Source organism: Pinus tabuliformis, chromosome 1_1 (assembly GCF_031772625.1).
Source record: "Pinus tabuliformis cultivar Carrire ecotype Pingquan chromosome 1_1, CPIR1, whole genome shotgun sequence".
NCBI classification, from domain to species: Eukaryota; Viridiplantae; Streptophyta; class Pinopsida; order Pinales; family Pinaceae; genus Pinus; species Pinus tabuliformis.
Window position 1 is genome coordinate 793248602 of NC_142297.1, and position 24910 is coordinate 793273511.

The 24910-nt window shown below is 37.7% G+C and overlaps 1 protein-coding gene across 1 annotated transcript in view; it reads right to left on the reverse strand.

Annotated features, from left to right (window-relative positions):
* Positions 1-24910, reverse strand: part of NRPC2 (nuclear RNA polymerase C2) — a 292525-nt gene that overhangs the window by 41228 nt on the left and 226387 nt on the right. The window contains exons 29-35 of the mRNA XM_089392785.1: positions 8268-8364; positions 5411-5535; positions 5183-5312; positions 4911-5041; positions 1381-1506; positions 1232-1287; positions 1033-1103 (exon numbers count right to left, since the gene is read on the reverse strand). Coding sequence (XP_089248911.1) covers positions 1033-1103; positions 1232-1287; positions 1381-1506; positions 4911-5041; positions 5183-5312; positions 5411-5535; positions 8268-8364 — 736 coding nt within the window. The remainder of the gene's footprint in view (positions 1-1032; positions 1104-1231; positions 1288-1380; positions 1507-4910; positions 5042-5182; positions 5313-5410; positions 5536-8267; positions 8365-24910) is intronic.

Genomic DNA, 24910 nt, shown 5'->3' on the forward strand with positions numbered 1-24910 from the left:
TTCTCCATATGAAATCCAATGAGGCCGAAACCACTCTCAAACATCCTGAGTCATTTCATGGTAATGTTAAAAATTTAAATAAAAGGATGAAAATGAAGATTAAGGAGAATGTCAATTTTACTTCAAGAATTTAACATTACCATGAAATTTGAATAGCATATCAATAATAGAGAGCATTTAATAGGGTTTGGGAGGGGGAAATGGACCCCAAATAACATTTAACTAATTCATCAAACACATTGAAGTCCAAACCAATCAGCAAACACTTCAAAATTTCATTAAAAAAATGTCAAATCGCTGTTTTGATGGGGTTACGGGCCGCTGGTTATGACTCGGCCGAGTCAATACGGAAACGACCGAGTTGGCCGAGTCATGGATGACTCGGCCTACTGAACCGTTTCCTCCACCGAGTCACATTTATAGGCAATGAAACGGATCAACTCGGCCGTTTCCGTTTCGAATCAGCCGAATTTTAAAACTATGGTCTAGAGTCAACACATTATCTATTTTGAACTTTATTATGTCATTATTTGTGCTTAACAGAGATTTTAACTTTTATATTATTATATTTCATGAGATGAATTGCTAGGTAAAGGGCTATTTTATAGATTTTAAGGATTGGAAAATTCAGCATTATTTTTTCTGCACAGAACCTCCTTTTTTATTCATATCTATGTTCTGAGTTTACGAAGTCTTGGAGCTGGGTTTTCCCGAGTCACCAAGTACTCCCAAGTCAAAAGTTGGCTAAGTTTTTACTGAGTCCTAGTCAGGCAACTTCGATGATGACTGCTTCATACCAATGTAAGAAAATTATCCATGCTTTCAATCTACAGTGAAATAAAACAGCAGTTGCTTTATATCAAGGCATTAAATTTGAGTGTTTGGCATGAAACAATGATTTGTAATCTGTGAAAAACAGTATCTTGTAAATTCAGCTTTCTCCAACAATTTAAAACATTATTTCCATAGATCATTGCTTTTGATTAATATTCTCAGCATATTTTCCACAAAAATGTGGAACAGAAATCTCACCATGTGCTTGAGCTTTTGATAATAGATAGGACCCATAAATATATATGCTTGAAGCGGATATCCTGTGATACCTGGCCCATTCAAAGCCATGATATTGCTAAAAATTAATGTCATGAATATCAAGTTATATGAATGATTTGATCATTTGATAAGTTTAATAAACCGAAAATGTTTATTACAGAAATTAGCAGAACCGTACCTGAATATATAAAATCTTTACCACTATAGCTGAACCCATGCTTCACAAGAGTGGCACTGTCAAAAAACATATAACAGGATCAATAAGCATAATATAAAAACTGTGCTACAATAACCATAAAAACAAATAAGGATGATGACCAAAAAAACCTGATAGTTTCAACTCTGTCAGCATGACCGCTTGGTTCTCCAAAAGCACTACCATAATGAAATTTCCCACACAAAACACCGGCTTTCCCACCAAGTAATTCAATCATCTTCCCAATCGTCATTCGACTGCAAAGCAACATAAATGAAATAAAAAACATATTCAAATTGAAACAAATATATATGTAAAAGTCAGATTTCAATGTGCACTCTGGAATCTTCCTACATTAACAATGCATAGGACATGAAAACTGCAGCCTATAACAAATACAGATATATCTTTAATCAAGGATTCGATTCCCATGTAATAAGGACAGCAAGCTCTCAGAAACAGTGTTGCACTTATCACGGTGATATCGCCAAAACCAACCTTGGCGATGATATAAGCAGTAATTATCACAGTAATTTTCCTTTTTGAAATTATCGCAATAATTTAGGTAAGTACTGCGAGAATTTCGAAATTATCGCTCTGTCTTTGTCAATTTCAATGTATTACTAATTTTGTTTTTTCTTTTGACCCCAAATTTTTAAAATTGAGTTAGGGGATTGAGCTATGAGGATACTTTGACTATTTTCATAAAGCAAACAAGGGGAAATCTATTGTTTTCATTTCCCGTGATTCATCTCATGTGATACATACCCTAGTAGTTAATGGTAATATTAAATTCTTAAAATAACTTAAATTTTTAACATTATCATTAATTGACTTAGGATGTTTGAGAGTGGTTCTGACCTCGTTGGATTTCATATGGAGAAAGTACAATTTTAGACCCCACTCAAAATCCTGTTAGAAAATAAAAAAGGCAGAAAGATTCTCTTATGTTGATAATTTCTTCCGATTTTCTTGTAGTCTTATTAACTTTCTTTATGTTCTTCTTTTATCCTCTTTTCATCAAGCAATCATCAAATCAAAACATGAAGATCAACGACACTAGATATAGGCACTCAGTTAGGGCTAAAACCCCTCTATAGGGGAAAACCTAAGTTGCACGAAATGCCAAAACGTTTTGGAGTTTCTGAAACGAGTAGGTTTAGAAACATCACCTCCAAAAAAATGGAAACGTCAGCCGAAACACCGAATGAAACGTTATATATCCCCTAAACCTACTCGTTATAAACAAGTGAATAACACGTTATCTTGCAAATAAAAAGGGAATAAGACCAATAGATGACACTTTAGAAGGAAAACCAAGTCTATATTAATTGTCATAGATGATTACATGATGGTCGAGTTTTGGTAGAGTTTCGGAGTTTCGGGTATGATTACGGCCCGAAACGCTGGGTTCCTAGATGTTTCATGCAACATAGGGGAAAACCCAACCAAACTCTTCCACTAATAGATTCAAATCAAGTTGAGACAAACCAAGACCTTAGACCTGACCAAAAGACCTTCCTCACACCACCAAGTCAGCCCTCAAACTATCCTTCCAAACTTCAAAGATCAACTACAACAATACTGCATCAAAGACAAAATTTTGGCCCTACTGCTTCAAAATTTCGGCCCAACTTCAGGTTTGCAATTTTGGCCCTCCCAACAACCCAAAAACTTTGCACATGTGTTAGTAGAGAGAGAAAATTCGACTTCTTTTGCTTGACAAAGACTTCCTTCTCTTTCACTATGTTTTCCTCCTTGAGGATTTCGCTCTCTTTTATTCCTCCAACTAATGTAGATGAAACTTGCTTGAGATGTGCTCCAAATGAGATCGAGTTGCATCCTTTATATAGTGGTTTTTGTCTCCCAATGAAGCCAACATGTCCAAGTTGAGGCCAACTTGGTGGAGGAAGCCTAAAAGACCTAAATTACATCAAAATAAATTTATTTCATGATAGATAAAGCCCAAGAAGGGTTTTTTACATGATGACAAGGACAAGGACTCTTGACATAAACCCTAGAAGCCTACAATGAAGGCTTTGACCTATAAATTATTGACCCAAGCATGAAACCCATGCTTTAATAACTCAATTTCTTTTAAAATAAAATTTATTTTTCTTTCTTTTGAGAAATACATTACATTATGACTCAAATACAATTATGAAGACTGACACTAGTTACATTTTTCAACAAATCCAACAAACTTAACAGTTTTTAGTATTTCACGATTGGTAAGATTGTAATGTTTCTACTACATTTTGTGATGTACAAGAGCATGGAACTAACATTCAATCAAGATCAGGAAGCCCTCTATGTACCTCATTGTTGGTGGCACTGACTGTTGAGCTCCTCCTTCATGACCTTAGTAAAAATGTACACATCACTCAAGCAGAATCATTGATTAGGATGTTAAGCCTTTTCCATCTTATTTTAATGCTAAGAGGGTGATCTTGATGAAGAGGATTCTAATATAGGCAATGATTTTGATGTTATGTAGACTTTTGTTGTAGCATGGTTTTCTTTGGATTTCGGAGGCCATTTAAAGCCCCTCTATTGATCTATTTTGATTTAGAGATGGATTGCACTCAGTGATATTTTGGTTATATGCACCCTTCCTATATACATGAAAAATTTTGCATATTTGTGTATAACAATTTGGATTCATATGGATGCACATGGATTATATGTTCTTTTCAAAATTTGAATATTTTTGACCAATCCTTCGTTCCAGTTCTGAGAAAGCTGTTGAGAATGCTATTGACCATTTTCCATCAAGAAAACAAGGGAAATCAATTGTTTTCTTTGCAATGATTTATCTCATGAGATACATTTATTTTTGTTTTGATATGATTTTGTATCATTCTACTAGATCACATGACTTAGGACAAAAATCATATCTCAATATCGATGTCTAATGTATCACTTGACATCTTATGTATCAATTTCATTTTCATATTTATGTAACAATGTGTTCGTTTGATGTTGGTGTTGTTTTAGAAGTTGAAAATTTGAGAAGAAATGTTTTTTTTTGTATTTTTTAAAGTTTCTCGATAATTTCCGATATTTTCCCCGATATTGCTGATAATTTAAATTTTGTACCCTTGGTGATAAATTGCTGATAACAATAAACCAAACAGTCATGTTGCTTGAGATCAAAATAACTGTTATAACAACAATAGGCAATCCTAAGTTAATTGCAGTTGCCAAACATGGTGTCCTGATATAGCTAGTTTCTGGTTTCTATGACCAAACAACTCCATACCAAAATTTAATAATAACAATTTATACAGGAGAAAAAATTCACAAAATAAAGCATTTTTTCACCACAATAAATTCAAAATGCTCTGTTGCACATGGAAGGTTAGCAAGAAAAATAAATGAGGAATGTGATGATACATATATAATCAAAAACCAGAAGAGCTCCACCAATGACAAAGACATGATAGAGAGACTTTGCAACAAATAGTAACTTCCAACTAATAGTCATCATTTAAACTGAAGTATTTATAAAGAAAAACGCTTAAGATAAGATATCCGAGTGATTGACAAGATCTTCATGCCCGTAAGCTGCCTTCTTGGTTAGTCAAATCTATAGTTGCCACATTTCACAGTAAAGGATTGTATGCACCAGTTTCATGGGTTTGAAGTCATAAATAAACACCTTGGAAAGCCGTGAGGATTCATAATCAAATCTGGGCAAATACCACGTTCAGAAAATGGAAAATCTTCCTGCTGAACAATAGTCCCACAGACACCTTTCTGCCCATGTCTGCTGCTAAATTTGTCGCCAAGCTTCATTACAAAATCAAGCAAGGAAATATCAGATATACAAATTAGGACAACAAAGAAACAAGATGCTTAAAATGCATGCCATCACTGTACCTAAAATGACTACAATAAAATATTTCATCTAAAAATAAAATATTTATACACCTCAGGCCTACGCGTATGCCGGAACAAGAACTTTATGTTAAGAAGATTTTCATCATTGCTTGTCAGCAGCACTTTATCTACAACAGCAGACTCTTGTGTCTTGTGACTTTGAGGAGTGAACTTGTATGCACTGCATCAAAATAGCAATAAAAAATCAGCAAATTTACAAAGAAATAGAAATTATCCCATATTTGTTCCATCAGTAAGCAATTATGAGTTTGTACACACCTGTCTGGTAATGCCATTGGATTTGGCACCTCAGCCCTAACATTTATAGGGGTCTGCTTATTTATATAAATATCACGGTATCTTATTATTTCACCAGGAGCTGCTATCCCATCATTGTCTAGGATCTACATGAAAGAGATAATTCATCACAATTATTATTAGAAATTACAAATTGTGCAAAAGCAGCTAGTAACATGCAGAAGTTCAGTGGCCCATCCAATATTGCCATAAATCTAAGGAATGTGAGGCAACGGATCCAGCAAATGTCAAAATGTATTATGTGGCTTTCCTCGTCTTCATTGCAGCTAGTTCATTTCATGTCACGAATTGCATAAAAATATATTTTAGTATCCCATGACAATTAGATGCATAGGAAGAGAAAATTCAAAATAACCTAGATTATAATGGCAGAATTATCAAAGTCAAAATGGTTTTTCTATAACATTAAAAAAGAAAATAAAATCTCAAAGAACCAAAACTAAAACCAAGTGTAAATCAATGAACAGCTTGCAGAGATAAATAACAGTTAGCTCAGATGACTAAGTTATGTATCAGGAAATCAAATTGTGCTTTTCCCAAGTAAAAAGAGTTTCTTCAACCTTTTCATCATCAACCTCGCAATTTTCCTATTCCATAAGAGTTGAAGCCATAGTTTTTAACAACTAGGATGGAATATTGCTTAGTGTAAGACTGCATGAGTCCATCTTCAAGAATAACACTAGTTTGAGCACTCTTCATATAAGATTATTGTAATCTATTTTAATCCAAAATTGCTGGAAAAGATAAACGGCAACTGTGATAGGATAACCTATTTTAGGCTAGATCTACTAAAAGCTACAGATCTATCTCTTCTTCAATGCCCAATTATGGAAAAAAAATTATTGCAAATATCTGTGATTCTGTATTTCAAAGACATTGAAAAGAGAGCATTTACTCTCTAATCTTCTGTTTCTGCTGTGTAAACTTATCACAAAGTTTGTTACATAACTTACTTACATCTGCTTATACTTGCTTCTAAAATACTATGTTAGAGATCAATTATTTATTTATACAACATAATTGCTCGTTATAACTATTATGATTTACCATGTCAACATGGAGCTATATCAGTTAAAGTCCTCATGGGGCTTTGGGTGATGTCCCTTGTCCCATTAATGCAATGTTACCAGAATCGGAATCGGCAATAAATCAGCGAGGCAAAAGAGCGAAGAGTTTTAATCGGATCGGGAAAAAATCGGTGGATACAATAAATAAATATATACACATATACTGAATTAAAAAAACATATTTCATTGATATTCAATAAAGCCATGTCCAAACAATGCATGATATCAACAGATGTCCAAAAAATCATGAGGGCAATGTGTATACTTCAAGTATAAAATATATTTATTATTGGAAAACATTTAAAAACAGGTACAAAGATTCAAACGGCACAAGCAACTTCCAAGTTTTTGTCAACCAACACCACTGACCTACTAAAATCTTACTTGGGGTTACAGTAGCATGACTTCTAAATTGGGTTAAGTTTGCATTGGTAGTGCATTATACCCATTGGTAGATCACTTATACACTCGACGACAGCAAATGAATTTAAGGAATTGTTTCATTATTATAGGTCCTTGTAAAGTTCCAACATTCTGCAACGATTTGCTTTTATTCAAAACGATATAGAGCTTTAACATACTCCAACTAGTTTCTTTTATTCAAAATGACATTTTTAAAGGAAAAGAACGTTGCTCGACCATTGGGGAGTAGCCACAAATATGTACATATACCAACCATTGAACCAAGTCAATAGTTACTTGCATGAGCATCGAGGCAAGTAAGTCGTGTTTGATAAGTAGACCCATAATTCACTTAGGTGACTCTTTGGGCTGGACCTAAGGCATAGAAAACCTGGAAAGCAGCGTAGTCTAGTAAGACAAGCGATCCAACCAATGCTAAAGTTTTTGCCTAATACATGAAGTCGTCTGCCTAATATTGTATACATGAAGTCGACCAGCAAAACCCATTGCGATCTTGATGAATTAGAGAAAGGGTTCATGTTTATTGAAGCCAAATTGCACTTAGTGAAGAAAGAACGTGATGGGCGTCGTTTGATCCACGACGTATCTGGATAGGCAGGCAACAAGAAGAAATGAAAGTGACCTCCAAGTGCGACAGGTGGCAAGAAGAAGTGAAATTGAAACCACAAAATAAAACCCTGTGGACTTTTAACCTATGAATCTGAGTGGCTCATTGAGTCCTCTACAAATCGCCGAAATCGCGAGTCAAACTCATGTTAACCATGAGTCAAACATGGTCAACATGAGTTTGACTCGTCGAGATTCAAATCGGCTCGTTTGGTTGAAGATCAGAGTCGGAATCGTGAGTACTCGCGAGTGATCGGAGACTCCTGTAACACTGCATTAATGATTAGCAGAATCCCTAATCACTTCATTCCAACTCCCAACAATTCTAGATCAACATCAAGTTAAGGACAAGACAGGGTGCAGTTGTGGAAACACCCACAAGAAGGAGCTTTATACTCAGCCAACTGTGGTAAAATTATAACAAAAACAGAGGTTTGTTCCTTGTCTTTTCCTGATGGGCATAGTTTTGGTTATGTTATATTTATATAGCTTGTTTATATTATTATCAAAATCGTTTACGCATTTCCTCTTTAAGAAATTTCATTTACCAAACTTACAGCTTGATGAAAGCTCCCATGCTACCTCTTTTATTGTAAAATGCATGTTATTTTCGATGTAATACAAGAACAATTATCCCCTTACTAAAAATAAAATGAGAACAACAAAACAGCCATATAAATCCTACATAAACTAGACGTTTAGAAGCTTTTTATGCATCTTACCTGAAAACGTGTATCAACTTTCCCATTTGATGCCATTGCAGGTCTAACAATTCTATCTTGAGTACGATTCATATACTTCTTAATGGAAGCTGAATACCTGTATTTAATTTAAATACACAACTGTATGTTAGATCATTTCAATAAAGGATTAAAGCAAATGCAATAACAGTCTCTTACACTGATAGAAGAAATTACCATTGCCTATATTATTCTTAACATTGCTCATATCAATATTGGTTGAAAGAGAAGCGTTTTCGAGGAATGTAAGCTAAAGAACAATTGGAAATGCATACACTTAAACAATATCTATAAGCTATAAAGTTTAAACAATAATCAGACTAAAACAACAGGGATAACAAAACATTGTGTAAGATGGATGAGCATTACACCTAAATGGCTAACTGAATTATATCCACTGGACCTAACCTATGACACAGAGTTCAGAATGGCTTCATACCAAAATTCAAGCAGAAGAAATGATTTTGATCCATGAACCTTTAATAAGAACAAAGAGAAAATCAAAAAGCCCAAAAACATATAAAGACAGCTTCATTTTGTCACACCTCTAACTATAAATCTGCACCAATTATATTTTGCTCACATTCAACTCAAAAAAGGATAATTTGCATTCTGAAACAAATATTTTTCATTCATAGCTAAACAAGTGATTTGTCAAGGAAATTTTTTCTAAGATCGGAGTTTTATTACTAGTAATATTCACTAGCGATGTATTCTTATTGTTAGGTTTAAGTTGATCTTCCACCTCAACATGGGAATATGAGTGGAATATGGTACTTCCCTAAGCTTTAAGAGCCCATTGTTAGGAAGCAACTAGAATGCTAAAATGCTGAGGTATTTGATGAGATTAGGGATCATTGGGCACTTTCAAGAGGCATGTGTAGTAACGCTAAGTGCCTTCCTTCCAATTACCATTATAGCTTATACAAAATTACGATTATTTTAATCAAGATTAATGTAAGGGGCATTGCTTCTTAGTCTGCGATTGTTGCCTAAATTTGTTAATTTTCTTTTTCTTCTAATCAGAATTCAGAAGTACATATGTGATAAACTATGTTATCCAGAACTAGAAAAGGATATGGATTTGTAACCTTGTAGATAAGAAAGAATCAATTTATCAAATGTTCAAATATACAGTGTCGCTGTGTTGCAAAATAAATAGGGAGTCCAACCTGCCTAAGGCAATTGCACAATGATTTCTTTAGAAGGTGAGTTAGAAATACCACAGTGAAGCTCACATACCATAGAGAATAGTGCCACAGAGAGGCTCGCATACCACAAAGTAATGCCACAGAGAAGCTCAGATGGATCACAGAAAGAGTGCCACAGAGAAATTTGCATACCACAAAGTAATGCCATATAGAAGCTTGCATGGATCACACAAAGAGTGCCACAAAGAAGCTCACATACCACAGACTAATGCCATAGAGAAGCTCACATGGATCACAGAAAGATTGCCACAAAGAGGCTCGCATACCATAGAGTGATGCCACAAAGAAGCTCGCATGGATCATAGAAAGAGTGCAACAGAGAAGCTCACATACCACAAAGAATCTTGCATGGATAATAGAAAGAGTGTCACTGTTACATGTCAATTTGTCGCCATGACACTTGATCAGTTTATGGGTCTTTTTACCATCCGTGAAGTTGAACATGTTTCAATGAACTCCCTTAGAAGTCAAACAACCAAAAATATCTTGAAGTAGATGAGAAATTTGGGGGAAATAGCTGTCATGTCTTGTTAAGTTTCATATGTGCTAATTTTCCTCACTTTTCCCGCGCATTCGCTGGAATTAACTCTGAGAACAGTGCAGAGCTGCGCTCTGTCTGCCACTATAAACCCGCGCAAGTGAATTCAAGAAAGTAAAAATAAAAAGTACATTCTAGAAACATAGTTGGTCGAATATTTCCCAACTGAAAGCTTCCAGGTGATGACTATTCGAACTATAACCCTCAGATGATGCATCTTAATCCCTTTCCTCATGGAAACCTAATCCCTCAATTAAGGGGTCTCATCCTCCTCTTTTGGATCTGAAACTTCTTCCTCTTGGCCTATAAAATGACTAGAGGGTAGAGGGATTGAGGAGGTCAGAACTCAGAGAAGATAAACTTATGTTGTTAGTTTGAGATTGGAAAGCTTGTCATCTAAGGAGGAGATTGAAGGCATTTGGGAGGAACCTCACGGCATCAAGGCGAAGGTTGTAAGGCTCCTCTTTATCTTTGATTAATACAAATGAACACTTTCTCCCATTGATTTGTCTTATTGGAATGATGAATGGTTTATAATTGTTTATAATGTTTATTAAGGCAAATTCAATTCCTAATTTCCTTGATCATTAGGCTAAGTTTTGTTTGGATTATTATATCGCATATGCTTTTGATCCTTTTATGGTCTATGATTGCAGGTCTTGTCAAGCATTGAGGAGCTGCATCAAATCACAACAAGGGATCTCCATCAAGCATTTCGTGAAATAGGTAAAAATCTCATCCATTAGCCTTAATTCTTATAATTCAAACAAGTCCAACTTAGGGAAAGAGTCAATTCAATTGTCTTGTTTGTTTCTACTTTCCATGAAGGACCTAAGGAGATTGCTCTTGTCTGCAAGAGGGTTTTGTCTGGTGTAACAAATTGGCGACTCTGCTGGGGAACGTCTCTGTTCTCTTCCTTTTCCTTAGTTTTGCTTTCTGATCCTTCTGATTTATCTTGACTTGAGTCTTTATGAATTAATGACCTTTCAGATCTGTGTGGCTGATTTCTTGAATTTTTATCTTTTCTTGGGTTTATGACACCTGCGTTGTTTTCGTTCGCCAACAGAACACAGTTCTGCGCCAGTTTTTCCTTAGAAACCGGACGCATGCGCTCTAATTTGTATTGTTGATCTGCGAAGGCATTACGAATTTTTGAAAATTGGCTTTTGCTTCAACCCAGACCTAAGTTCGATTTTCTGGAACTGTCATTATCTTTGTTTGGACTATTTTATGTATCTTCTGAACTCATTTGAGTGCTTTGTTAATATTTTATGAGAATTAGGTCTCTTTGATGATCCTGGTTGGTTTGTCGATTGATCAAAACAAGATATGTTGTCCTTCTACTTGTGATATTCTTATTTTGTTCTATCAAATACACCAGTTAACCTTAATTTTTTGCCTATTTGTGATCATACTCATTTTGAATTGCAAATTAGGGTTTCTTGAGATCTAGTGTTTTTGTGAAAACATTGTGGTCATTTTTGTTTGATAAGGAAACTGTTGCCTTCAATTTTAGGAATTTCTCACAATCACACTGCTGTTATCATTAAATCAAAGCATTCATAGGGAAAATGTATTTTTCCTCCAACTCTCTTGATTGATATCTGTGTACTTGAAAGTTTTGAGTGATAAAAGATAAAGAGTATTTTTGGGTTTATTTGATATTTAAGGAAATCTGGAACTTCGTTTGTTTTATGCGTTTTCATTGCATTAAGATGAAATTGGTTGTTTTAGGAAAGTGTTGGGTTGTGTTATATTCTTTCCACGTAGTTAATAGGGGGTTTGAAGGGCACCCGTAACCCCACTTTATGGGTCCCGGACAGCGCCCCGGAAAATTTTGGTTTTGGACCATATGTTAGGTTGGGCGGACCCACCTATGGTTTTGTGCATGATTTTCGCACATGTTTTTTGGACGCGATGGTTTTCGGTCCATGGTATTGGATGCTTCTGCATGTATAAATATGTATTGTAACATTGAAAGGAACATAATGAAAAATCAAGCTGGTAGTCCCCGTTTTGCGATCCAGGGAAAAATCTCTGTGCATATGTGTTTTATGGGTTATGCTCTCGCATTTTTTATTTTCTTTGTTTAAGAATTCATATGCAGGTAATTTCTGTACAAGGTTAAAACCTACAGAAAGTTGGAAAAGTTGTGAGTTTTTCACTTCATTTCGGAAAAATCAAAGAAACTCTTTCTTTCCTCTAAATAGGATTTCATCGAATTTAAAAGTTGCCATTGCATTATTGAGTGCATTAAGATTTTGAGTCATGTCATAACATCATGAGTTTCACCTTCATTACCTATTGAGTAAAGAATTGTCAGGCCAGAAGGTAACTCCTCAAATGACAATGTGTTTTATTCATTTGGGTTGTTCATAGTTATATACATGAGGGAGTGACTCTTGACTTTCATCTCATGATGACTCTTCATTTTCTCTTATTTATTATTTACACTATCTATAGTTGTTCAGCCAATCCCTATGATTAGGTGTTAACATTCCCCCGCTTAATTTAAAGGGATGTTGTTGAGTCCAAGCATCATTCTAAATCTTTCAAGCTTTTCTCTTGCAAGCGCTTTGGTGAAGATGTCTGCAATCTGCTCATTAGAGGCACAATGGCGAAGATGGATTGTTTTGGCCTCAACATGATGTTGAATCAGATGATATTTTGTATTGATGTGCTTCGTTCGATCATGGAACTTTGGGTTCTTGGCCAACTTTATTGCAGAGGTGTTGTCAATCATGAGTGGAGTCGAATGTACTTGTTTTACTTGCAAATCTTCCAGAATTATCTTGAGCCACACAATTTCTTTTGTTGTCTCAGCTGCTGCCACATATTCTGCCTCTATTGTGGAATTTGTTGGAATTGATTGTTTGTGTGATCTCCAGGAGACAGCTCCTGATCCAAGACTCATAGCATAACCAGAAGTAGATACCCCAGTTTCTTTGTCTCCATCGAAGTTTGAATTAGAGTATCCAATCAAGCTGAAGTCGCCCACCTGTGTATACTTGAGTCCAAAGTCTTGAGTTCCCCTCAAGTACTTTGGAACTCTTTTTGCAGCAGACAAATGTCCCTCACAAGGCTTTTGCATAAACATGGAGAGGATTCCAACAGCAAACGAAATGTCTGGACTCGTAGTAGTCAGGTAGTTGAGACTTCCTACAAGCTGCCTATACTTTGTTGCATCCTAAAATTCTTTTCCTTCAATGAATGTCAACTTTAAGTTTTGTTCCATTGGAGTAGTTAAAGGATTGCATTCATCCATGCCAAACTTGTTCAACAGATCTCCAATGTACTTTTGAGAAAGGAATATGGACTTCGGATGTTGAGTTACTTCAATACCAAGATAGTAATGAACATAACCCAAATCAGTCATTTCACAACCTTTCCTCAATTCCTTCTTTATGGATGCAATGTAGCTCTCATTGTTCCCTGTCATCACAAGATCATCTACATATACCACAAGATATACAACTGTTTTGCCAACTTTCTTAACAAACAAAGTTGCATCATCAAGATCATAATGTTTGAAATTGAGTTTCAGAAGAAGCTCAGTTAACTTTTCATACCAGGGTCGCGGTGCTTGTTTGAGGCCATACAAGGATTTCACAAGTTTGCATACTTTATGTTCATGTCCTTTCACAACAAATCCTTCAGCCTAGGACATAAAAAACATTCTCTTTTAGATCTCCATTCAAGAAATAAGTTTTTACATCCATTTCATGGACTTTCCAACCGTTCTGAGTTGCTAGGGCAAAGAGTGTCCGGATGGTAGCCCATTTTGTTGTGGGGGCAAAAGTCTCCTCATAATCAACCCCTTCCTTCTGTTCAAAACCTTTTGCCACAAGTCTGGCTTTGTGCTTGTCAAGTGAGCCATCAGCTTTATACTTGTTCTTGTAGACCCACTTGCAGCTAATAGGTTTGGTTCCCAATGGAGGATCAACCAGCTTCCAAGTTCCATTATTTATCAAGGCATCATACTCCTTTTGCATCGCTTCTTTCCAATCATCATGAGAAGCAACTTCTTTGAAGGAAGTTGGTTCAAAATCTGTAAACAAATTCAATTCACAATCATAAGAAACATCCATATCAACAGGTGAATCAGAGTCATATACATCACCTCCATTTTGTCGAGTTGAATTTCTTGTTCCTGTCTTTCCAACCTCATCAGGATGAATACTTTCTAGTGTCTTTGTCAGCCACTTTGGGGGACCTTTCTAAGATGGTCCAGGCTGCTCGGTTGATTGAGTTGGGACTGAATCAAGATTGAGTCTCCCAATTCTGTCAATCACATCACTCAAAGTATCATCAGTGGTTGGAGTTTCATGTGGGGGAGAGAGTGCTTCAGAAGAAGATTCCACAGGTTGATCCAGTATAGGAATTCCCCCTTCAAGATGTGGAATTTGATTATCAAATTCTTGAAATGATTTTGCATTTGCGAATCTATCCAAGCGATCAAGTTGTCGCTCAACAACATTGTCAGCTTTGGATGATTCAAGAAAGATTACATCTCTAGATACAACAAACTTTTGATTAACTTCATCACAGAGAAGGTATGCTTTGGAGGTGTTTGAATACCCCAAGAAGATACACTTACGACTCCTTGCACCACGTTTGTTTCTATGTATTTTTGGTATCAAGGCATAACAGGTGGAACCAAAGACCCTGAGATGCTTTACCGAAGGAATGTGCCCATACCACATTTCATAAGGAGTATTGTTTCTAATAGCATTAGATGGACATCTATTCTTTACATATACAACACATAGAACTACATCAGCCCAAAACATCAATTTTACATTCTTGAAAAACATCGTGGAGCGCACCATATTTAAGATTGTCCTATTGATTCTTTCAGCTACTCCGTTCTGTTGGGGATTATAAGGCACAATTGTTGGATGTTTGATCCCATGTTAGCGAAGATAGTATTCAAATTCATTTGAAGTGTATTCTTTTCCATTATCAGTGCAAATAGAGCCAATATGAGATTGTGCATCATTTTCAATCCATGTATGAAAGTTCTTGAATGTTTAAAAATCATCAGATTTTTTCTTCAATAAATAAACCCAACACATTATGGTGTAGTCATCAATAAATGTCATCATATATTTATTTCCATTTGCAAAAGGAACAGGCATTGGACGACATAAATATGAATGAATGAGATCAAGTTTTCTATGTGCTCTCGAGTCTGGAACGTGAATCATGAAAACATTGTTTGCTATGCTTTCCTAGAATGCAAGCATCGCATTGCTTAAGTTTCCTATGAATTGTAGGCAAACCAGTAACACCATTTTTCTTCAACAAGCAGAGGTTGTCAAAGTTCAAGTCTCCAAATCTAGCATGCTATAATAAACTTGATGGAAATGTACCTTCATCATAATGAGAATTGTATGAGAAATTTTGTGCACGAGCAGAGGTACCTTGCAGCTTGAGAAGCCTTTCTTCTTATATCCCCGTCACGACAAGTGATTGATCTTATGCTTTTCTCACCTCAACCTTGCCATCAAACATATGAATGGAGTGTCCTTGCTGGCGGATGTGGACCAAGGACAGCGAGTTTCTCCTCAGCTGTGAGAGATATAAAACATCATGCAGAAGAAAGTCTGGAAGACCAGGCAATTTAAGCCTGATTGTGCCAAGCCCAGATGGCTTGAGTTTTGATTTGTCTGCAAAGTATACTGCTCCATCAACATTGTCAGTAAATTCTTCAAAAAAATCTCTTCTAAAAGTCATGTGGCAAGTTGCTCTTGAATCAAGCAACCAATCATTTTTCCAAGAAGCAAGTGAAGCATTAAATAAGTCATCATTTACTCCAATATTATAGTGTAACACAACATAGTGAGCGGATTCAGGTGCTTTACCTTTCTCTTTGTCATTAGTTTTACCTTTGGATTGGTTTCTTTCCTACTCAATTCTGTCCCAAGGCAACTTGCATGTGGATGCATCATGTGATCCATCTCTATTGCAACATATGCAATGCAAATCTGACTTTTCTCCTTGAGAGTGTCTGCCCTCCTTGATCCTGAGCAAGATTCTTCCCTCTATGTGCAAGACACACAGCCTTTTCAAAAGTCTGAGGAGTTGTCTTCTTCCCAAAAGCTTTCTCTCTTTCAGCACATTTTTTCACAAGGGAATCAAAGGTAATTTCTTTGAGGTTTCCATTTGCTTGCAATGACTCAAGATAATTTCAGTAGGTAGGATAAAGTGCCTTGACAAAAGCTATCAGAGGAATGTCCAGTTCAACATTAGTGACTTTGATATCATGCATAATAGATTTTACTTCTGATGCAAGAGCAAGAGGATCATCATTTTGTAATTCAAGGTTGAACAATTTAATCATGAGTTGAACAACTTCAACTGCAGAGTGTGAGTCATAGAGTTCCTTCAGGTTTTGTAAGGCTTCAAAAGCATTTGAAAATGGCAAAAAATGGCGACTCACCTCTTCATTTACTGATGTTGCAATCAATGCATAAGCCTTGTTGTTCCTATTTTCCCAAGTGATGAATGGCGAAATATGGTGCCTCCCCTCTTGATTTATTGATGTTGCAATCAAGGCATAAGCCTTGTTGTTCTTATTTTCCCAAATGGCGAATTCATTGTCTAAGGTAGGTTAATCTGGTTCTTTGCCTCCATCTCCAACGCACACTCCTTTCCACAACTCATTAAAAATGAGAGTGTGTTTGATTTTTTGCAACCATTCTGGATAGTTCTCCTTGCCGGTGAGAACCACTCCCACAATAGATATCAATGAATGCATATTAAAAATTTATGTACTATAAAAATACTTCCTCTGCCAATGTAAAGATTTGCACCTCTAGTGTTAAAAAATGCAGTTCTTGTGTAAAATTGGAAAAAAAATCACTTTGATATATAGGACAGAGGTATTTTGTAGGGGAGGTGGTTTATGGGGAAGGGTTTATATGTGGGGGAGGTAATGTATGGGAAGGATTTAATACCAAACAATCGAAAGGTCATTTGATATTGTATGGAGGGGGCCGACAGTGGGTTCGAGCCCCACGGTGGTATTTGCAAACAATTAAAAACAGAGTGAAGGGTATGGGGACTGGCGAGTTAAGTGATGTGAAGTTTTATAACAACGTGGAGAAACCAGAATACCAAAAGCGGAATATCAAACAGCGTGAGGGAGGGATAGTTTATAGCAGGCAGCAGATAGTGGGCAGCGGATAGTGGTATGGTGGATATGCGTTATAACCAGACCCATAGTATGTATCTCGGGTATACATTACCACCAACGCATCAATATTCAACGGAGCCAATGGACAGCGTGAGGTGAGAGGTGTTAACGTAGGTATAGGTCAAGCCAGCATACAACATAACAGGAGTGCGAAAAGCCAGCATTCAACGTAACATATGAGAGCAGAGGTATGCATTCAACAGTCAAATGAATTGTGACTGTCGGGCCAGCACAGGTGAATGCGCATAACATAAGAAGCAACCAGCGAGGAGGGCATAGAGACAACGCATTGTCAACTCCCAGTTTCCAATTGAAATAATAACAACAGTTAGAAAAAAGTGTTCTATGTATAAGAGACTGCCACAGTGCGACTCAGAGCCACAATGGCACCACAGCATCGATACCTGGGACCTGTGCGGTAATACCTTTGCTATGGCGAGGTCGTGGACAGCGTGATAATGAAGATTCAAAACCAAGAATCACACCTCCTTGTAGTGTTTCCACAGCAAATCGATATATACTAAACTTCCACTGCGTACCTCCAGGAAATGCACAGTCAACGCACCAGGTTGCCTTAGTAACGCATGAAACCCAGTGTTTAACGCACCAGTGCATTCAATCATGCATGAAATTTTGCAGAGATTTGACAGAGATGTCCGTCTGCAAAGGATGCAACATAGGCAGAATGGGAGTTACAAAGTAGAGGGAGGCCAAGGTGTTGGCTGATACCATGTCAGGCGAGGAGGTAACTCCTCAAATGAGAATGTGTTTTATTCATTAGGGTTGTTCATTGTTATATACATGAGGGAGTGACTCTTGAGTTTCATCTGTCGGTGACTCTTCATTCTCCCTTATTTATTATTTACACTATTTATAGTTGTTCACCCAATCCCTATGATTAGGTGTCAACAAGAACTTAATAATACAGCGTTAAATAAAATTCATCTAGAATTGTACATTTTTTAGGGTTCTTCCCACCTACAGAAGCTTAAGTGTAGGGCTTTGAAATAGGGAAGGAAGTAAACTTTGCAAAGCTACAAACCAACACAGAATCTTGAGTTAGGGAGAGAAAATCCAATTATTTCCGTTTTGATCTGGGAATCTCTTCTTGTATATGAGTTAAGCACGAGACCATGTCGAATCTGGTGAAGTGATGGTACCCATTTCATCAGCCTAGATATAGTGATTTGCATGTATTACAACAATTCTGAAAGGTACTTGGGGTCACTTGAAAGTAAACCTCCAATTGATCATGTGGAGGAGCCTTCAAGGGGATTGAGCTTGTTACTCTGCCCTTGCATGTACGTTCGATCTGTGACTATCCCCCCAGGTAAAATTGTTGTATTTGGTAAACTTAGTGACTATAATCCTAGGGCTCTACCTAAGGTGACGACAAAGGGAAGGTCTTGTTGTACCTGGAACAGACGTTGACTAGACTCACTTGGACTTTTTGGAGGGTAATCTTTGCTCGAGATGGTTTATAGCAAAGTTACTTGCACCAGACTATTTCATTAAGCAGGTTGTCAGGGTAACTAGTTCCAAATGCTCATTTCTATAAAGATTTTCACCTTGGTCACTGCGACGTTGGATTTCATCACCAACTAGTAATTATTGATCTCTGTGAAGAGTCAGTTTGTATGGTTTGAACTCCTAGATTTTTAGCGTGTGTTACTTTCTATGTTGTTTTTACTTTTTAGAGACATTAGGTGTAATTTAGATATTCTGTGATTTATTAATTGAAAAAATTTCATCCTAGCGGAATTACCAAGACAATCATGTAGGATACTCGGGGACCCCCCTGAGTATACACTGAGTCAGTTAGAAAAGATAAAAGCCGAAAAATCTAAATCATCGGGATCTGGAACTACAACAGAAACTGAAACTTCTACTATTATAGACTCTGATGTAAAAGGAACTGAAGTTAATCAACCGGAAACATCTACTATCTTAGGCCTTGAAGTGACAAAAACTGAACTTGATCAAACTCAAAAATTAGTATCACACTCAAGAGGAACTGATTTACAAATTACTGAACTCATTCAAACTGAATCAGATACTGGAGACTTTTCAGATACAAATCCCATTTCTGAACCAGATATTGATGAACCTGAGTCTGATATTTCTAAACTTGAATCTTATACACCTGCTACAGCGCATATTCCAAATCCTCCACATTCACCGTGTGTGAAACTCATTATTACTGATAGTCTCCCTCCTGGTCTCATTAGCATCGAAGAAATTGTTTTAGACGAAGAGGAAGAACCAATAGTTTCTACCAGTGAACCATCAGATATTTCAGATATTTTGTTTAGATCTCTTCACCCTGACCCTTGGTATTTCACACCCTTGAACTTTTTAGGACAAGGGATTCCACGATACACGACTCCTTACTCTACCGTACCAGGTTTTGACTGGTCTATGATGGCTTCTAGAAGTACCTCATCAGACACATCTATGTTTTCTACTTCTCCGGAGTCAACATTAGATGTTGGTTTTCTACCGTCGGGATTTCACTCTCTTGTTGGAGCTTATTCAGGAGCTTCTTCCTCAAATTCATCTTCAAACATGTCAACTAGTGTAATTAACCTTACCAATGAAGGTTTGACATCTAAACAATTTATTAATATGATTTCCAGTAATGTTGGTAATCCTCAAATCAACCCAACAGGTGGTTATTACTGGCATGAGGGGCAACCATCATATCCTCCACCTGAAGGACAACCTTTAGGTGGATCTTACCCTATAGTTGGGGGGCAACCCCTTGCCAGAAATTATCTTAATTATGCTCAAATGCCTCAAACCGGTTTTGGTCAACCTGTTATGCCTCAACCTACCATTGGAATGCCTTACCCTAGAATGAATACAATCTGGAACCCTTCGTTAAATCAACAGTCAATTCCAGTTGCTTCTCAAGTGCCCGTGTATCAACTTATTGGACAACCTACACAACAATTACCTTTTCAAGGTATGCCTTTTCAAGTCCAACCAACTGCCCAAGTTAATCCATTGACACCTACCCAGCAACCACTCCAACATCTTGTCCTGAGTACCCCTCAAACATTGGTTCACTTTGTTGTACCAACAATTGTTCAAAATCCAGGTTCAAGTTCACCTCAAACTCCCATTCCAAGAGTATCAGTGGCAGGGCCATGGGTATGCAGCAGTGGTAGTGGCAGGGCCATGGGTAGCAGTACATGATGCAGCAGTGCAGAAAATGTTGGGCAGCAAGCCTAGCATCAGCACAAGGACCGATGTCGAATGATCAAGGTGATGCTCAGTGGGAGTATTACTAGAGCACAATCCTCGCTAAGAGAGAGTGTTGATTTGGGGTAGCATCGGATGTGCTCTAACCATGAAAATTGGTGGGGAGGCTAACGCGCATGAGATCTCCAATACCCAGAAAGGGTTTCGACAGATTCTAAACAGTTTGGGAGATATTAAAATAATTAATATTTTAATGGAGTCCCTATGTCTAAACTTACGAAAAATAAAATATTCATGTGAATTAATATAAAACTGTGTTAGAATGGTCCAAAAGTCATGGATCAAGCCAGATCTAATCTTAGCCCTTAACTAGGGACTTAATCTCAGTCATTGATTTGTCAACAAGAAAAGTATAAGAGGAGGCTTGAGGGTCACTTGGAGAACACACCAAGTTGATCAAGATTTCGACTTTCTAAGGTCAAGTTTTGCTGAGAATGTTTAGAGAGTGATCAGAGTTGCAGCTGAGGGGCAATGAATATAGAAGCAGAGAGGCAGAGAGATAGCACCAGGAGGATCAGCGCAGTAGCCGAAAGTGAGGGACGCAGGACTAGCCAAGGGTTCACGCAGAGCCAACCAGGGCTCACGCAGAGGTAGCCAGGAGCTGCGTAGTGCCCCAGAGGGCCAGCGTGGGTAATGCAGAGAGCCAGAGGGCTGACACAGTGCCTTCAGAGGCTAACGCAGGCCAAGCCAGAGTGGCGATGGGCAAACGCTGGGCCAAAAAGGGCTGACGTTGTCCCTAGAGGCTAACGCTGGGGTTTTATGGGGCAGATTGGAGCTATGAAGTTGTCGGAGTGTTTATCCAGGGTTTCAGCCCGAACATCTACTTCCGAATAGAGAGGTACTACTGCCGAGATTTTTCTCTATTTGGTGAGTCGGTTTTGGCACCCATATTGTATTCAGAAATTGCATAATAATAAAACCCTCAAATAGTTGCACCGGTTTTCCCGCATTGGGTTTTTTCCGGGGACATTGGTCCAAAAACAACGGTGTCACTTGTGAGATTGTTTTGTTTCCTTCAGTTGTTGATCTGTAATGTGTTGAGCACAATGTTGCACGAAGCGGGAGCGAAGCGGAAGCGCGGAGCGCGGAAGCGTCATTTTCCAAAAATCTAGGAAGCGAAGCGTCCGCGGAAGCGTCTGCTATATATATATATATATATATTTTTATATTTTTTTGCATTTATACTCAAAACAAACATCCCAAATACCAAATTAATTGTAGAAGACATGAAAACATGCATATTTTTGCATAAATCAAGATAGATATGGCATCCATGATTCCATTGTAGTTACTAGTATGTACAACAATCATCTATATTCTAGCTATTACAAACATACATCAGTATCAATTTGATACTGCTTGATGCCTATAAAATTTCATAGGACAAGCTCAAGCAAGAGAAGGAATGCAATCACAAGGAAAGTTATCAAGTTTTTATCAAGCAAGGGACTGTTAGAATTCAAGTTTGGGAATATGTCAGAGCTGGGCTCAATTGCTCATGAAGGCCACAAATCAAATTTGAAAATGCAAACCATGATTGCAAAGTCCTCCTTCAGCATTTAATGGAAGCAACCAGCAAGGAGGCTTGGAGAGCTAATTCAAGACTATTTAGGGCAGCATCTCACTTGCTAGATCAGGCCACAAGTCAAGAAGTATTGATGCTTTTTCTGTGCTATTTTGTGGAGGGTTTGTCTCTGTTTACAAGGCTGCAGGAAGGTGCTGCTACAGCTGTATGAGGAGGAGGATTTGAGAGCGCCAAGAGGCCTAGAAGGGACCTACTGCCCTAGCTGCAGTCATCTCAAGCAACAGCACAGGTAAAGGGGGGTGGTTCCTTGTCATCGAAGGAGATTCTCATTCTTCTCTAGGCCACAAAGAAGGGTTGTTTCTACAGCAGCTTGGGGGGTCTGTTTTGAGGGGGTGAAGGCCTAGTTAAGGTCCTCTACCCAGGCCACAGTCATCCTGAGGATCAGTGCAGTTATAACCAAGTATATTTTCATGTATATGAAGACCTAGACCTTGCTGTAGCAAAACCGTGAATTGTAGGAGGCTTGAGGAGGAACCTTAAGCCCCACCAGCAGTACATTGAATACCTAGTAGATCAGCATAGGTGGAAGCATAGTTGGACATAAGATCACAGTGATTTGAAGCAAGGTAAGGGCAACAAACTACATTAGCAAGAATTGCAGACTTTACAAGGAAGTCTCTCAGATGAAGATCTACTCTCACAGTGTATTGATAATTTGATACTGCACCTCTGGAATAATTGGACGTTCGTTATATGGCTATGCTCTTGCTCCTGGTATGATTTACCAATAGTGTCATATGATCATTGGCATATGCTTCAGTATGATTCTTTGCATTATGACATTTGTTCATGACATCAATTCAATATGGACATGTCACTTGCTTCAGTCATATATATGTTATCGTTTCTCATATAGATCAATATTGGTATGGCTTCCCAATATTGGCAATGATGGGTATAAACCTATAAGCAGAGACTTCTTCATTCTTATATGCACTTAGCATTATGTATGGATATCACTGCTCAAATAGCTTGAGTATGGTATTGCTATGTTCTAATTACAGCAGTATATGAATATATAGAAGTGCATCCATCAGTTCAGTAGATGATTGCGCTTCCGGTTGCGCCACGCAACCCGCCCTTTTTCAATGTATATTCATTGAGTTGACATTGTATTCAGAGCAGTAAGACCGTATATTCAGGCTACAATGCTCAAGTTATATGGTATTAGGAATCCTATATGAGAATGATGTCATATTGGTGGGTTGCGTCCAGGTTGCGTCCAGGTTGCGTGCAGGTTGCGTCCAGGTTGCGTCCAGGTTGCGTGCAGGTTGCGTCCAGGTTGCGTCCAGGTTGCGTCCAGGTTGCGCGATTCCGGGGGGCCGCAACCTCAAATGGCAGGAATCGTTTTTTTAACCCGGAATCGCGCCACCTCAAAATGCGAATCGCGCTTCCAGTGTGGATTCCGGGACGCTTCGCTCCGATCCGCGATTCTGGGTTTGGATCCGGCGGGGGGGGGGCGATTCCTGCAACCCTGGTTGAGCATGTACTTATATTTCTTTCCAGTATTTACATGGTAAATAACTGGTTAATTAACAGAACAAGTAGGTAGGAATAAATCAGAAAGTACATGAAGGGTTTTTAACTATTAGACTTAGAAATTCCAACACGATTTTGTCAGTATATACTTCTCTGAAAAACAACTGTCATTTAGGATTGCAACCCTATGATGTATATTCTCACTAAGAAATTGCTAGGGGGCAAATACTCCAAATGGATAGTTATATTACAAGAGTTTGATTTAGAATTTGAAAAATCTAAATCAAAGAAATCTTTGGTTTTCGCCAAAATCTTGTGTGACTATCCTCATACTAATATAGAAACTAAAGAAAAAGATTCTTTTGTTGATGAATCTCTCTTTCTTATTAGTACATCAAATCCATGGTATGGAGATATCATTATATATCTCCAAACACAAACTTTTAGGGCCAAGTTATCTAAAATTGATCGAAGTCGAATCCGATACCAATCCCAATAATACAATATTATTGGTGACACTCTTTACCGTCGCGGTACCGATTCTATATTTCGACGTTGTTTGACTCTCCAAGAGGTCGAAAAAGCATTAAATGACTGTCATTCTGGAGCATGTGGCAGTCATATGTCTGGGTATGCTACTGCCCAAAAGATATTACGTGTTGGTTATTTTTGGCCTTCAATGTTTAAAGATTGCATTATTGCAGTTCGCAAATGCCATAATTGCCAAATCTATGATTGCAAAATGCGAGCACCTCTAGCTCCTCTTCACCCTATCATAGTTGTCAGTCCTTTTGCCAAATGGGGCATCGATTTCGTCACCTGTAACCCTCACTCAGTCGGGGGGGCATGGGTATATTATCCTTGCAGTCGATTACTTTATGAAATGGGTCGAGGCAATGCCTACATATAAAGATGATGGCGAAACTGCAACAGTTTTCATTTTCAATCATGTGATTTCTCGGTTTAGTGTCCCGCAAGCTATTGTTATGGACCATGGTAATCATTTTCCTAACTTTATGATGGTTGAACTATCAGCACGACTCAGCCTACACCATGATAGCTCTACTCTTTACTAACCACAAAGTAATGGTCAAGTCGAAGCTGTCAATAAAGTTTTAACCAATATGATTAAACGGATAGTTGGTATTCATAAAGGAAACTGGCATTCCATGCTCTTTTCAGCGTTGTGGGCTTACCATATTACTGCAAAAACATCAACAGGTTTTACTCCTTTCCAACTTGTTTATAGCTTGGAAGTAGTGTTACCCATTGAATGTGAAATCCCATCCCTGAAACTAGCTATCGAATTACTGCATGCTACCTCTGCAAACGAAGAACATTTTGTACATT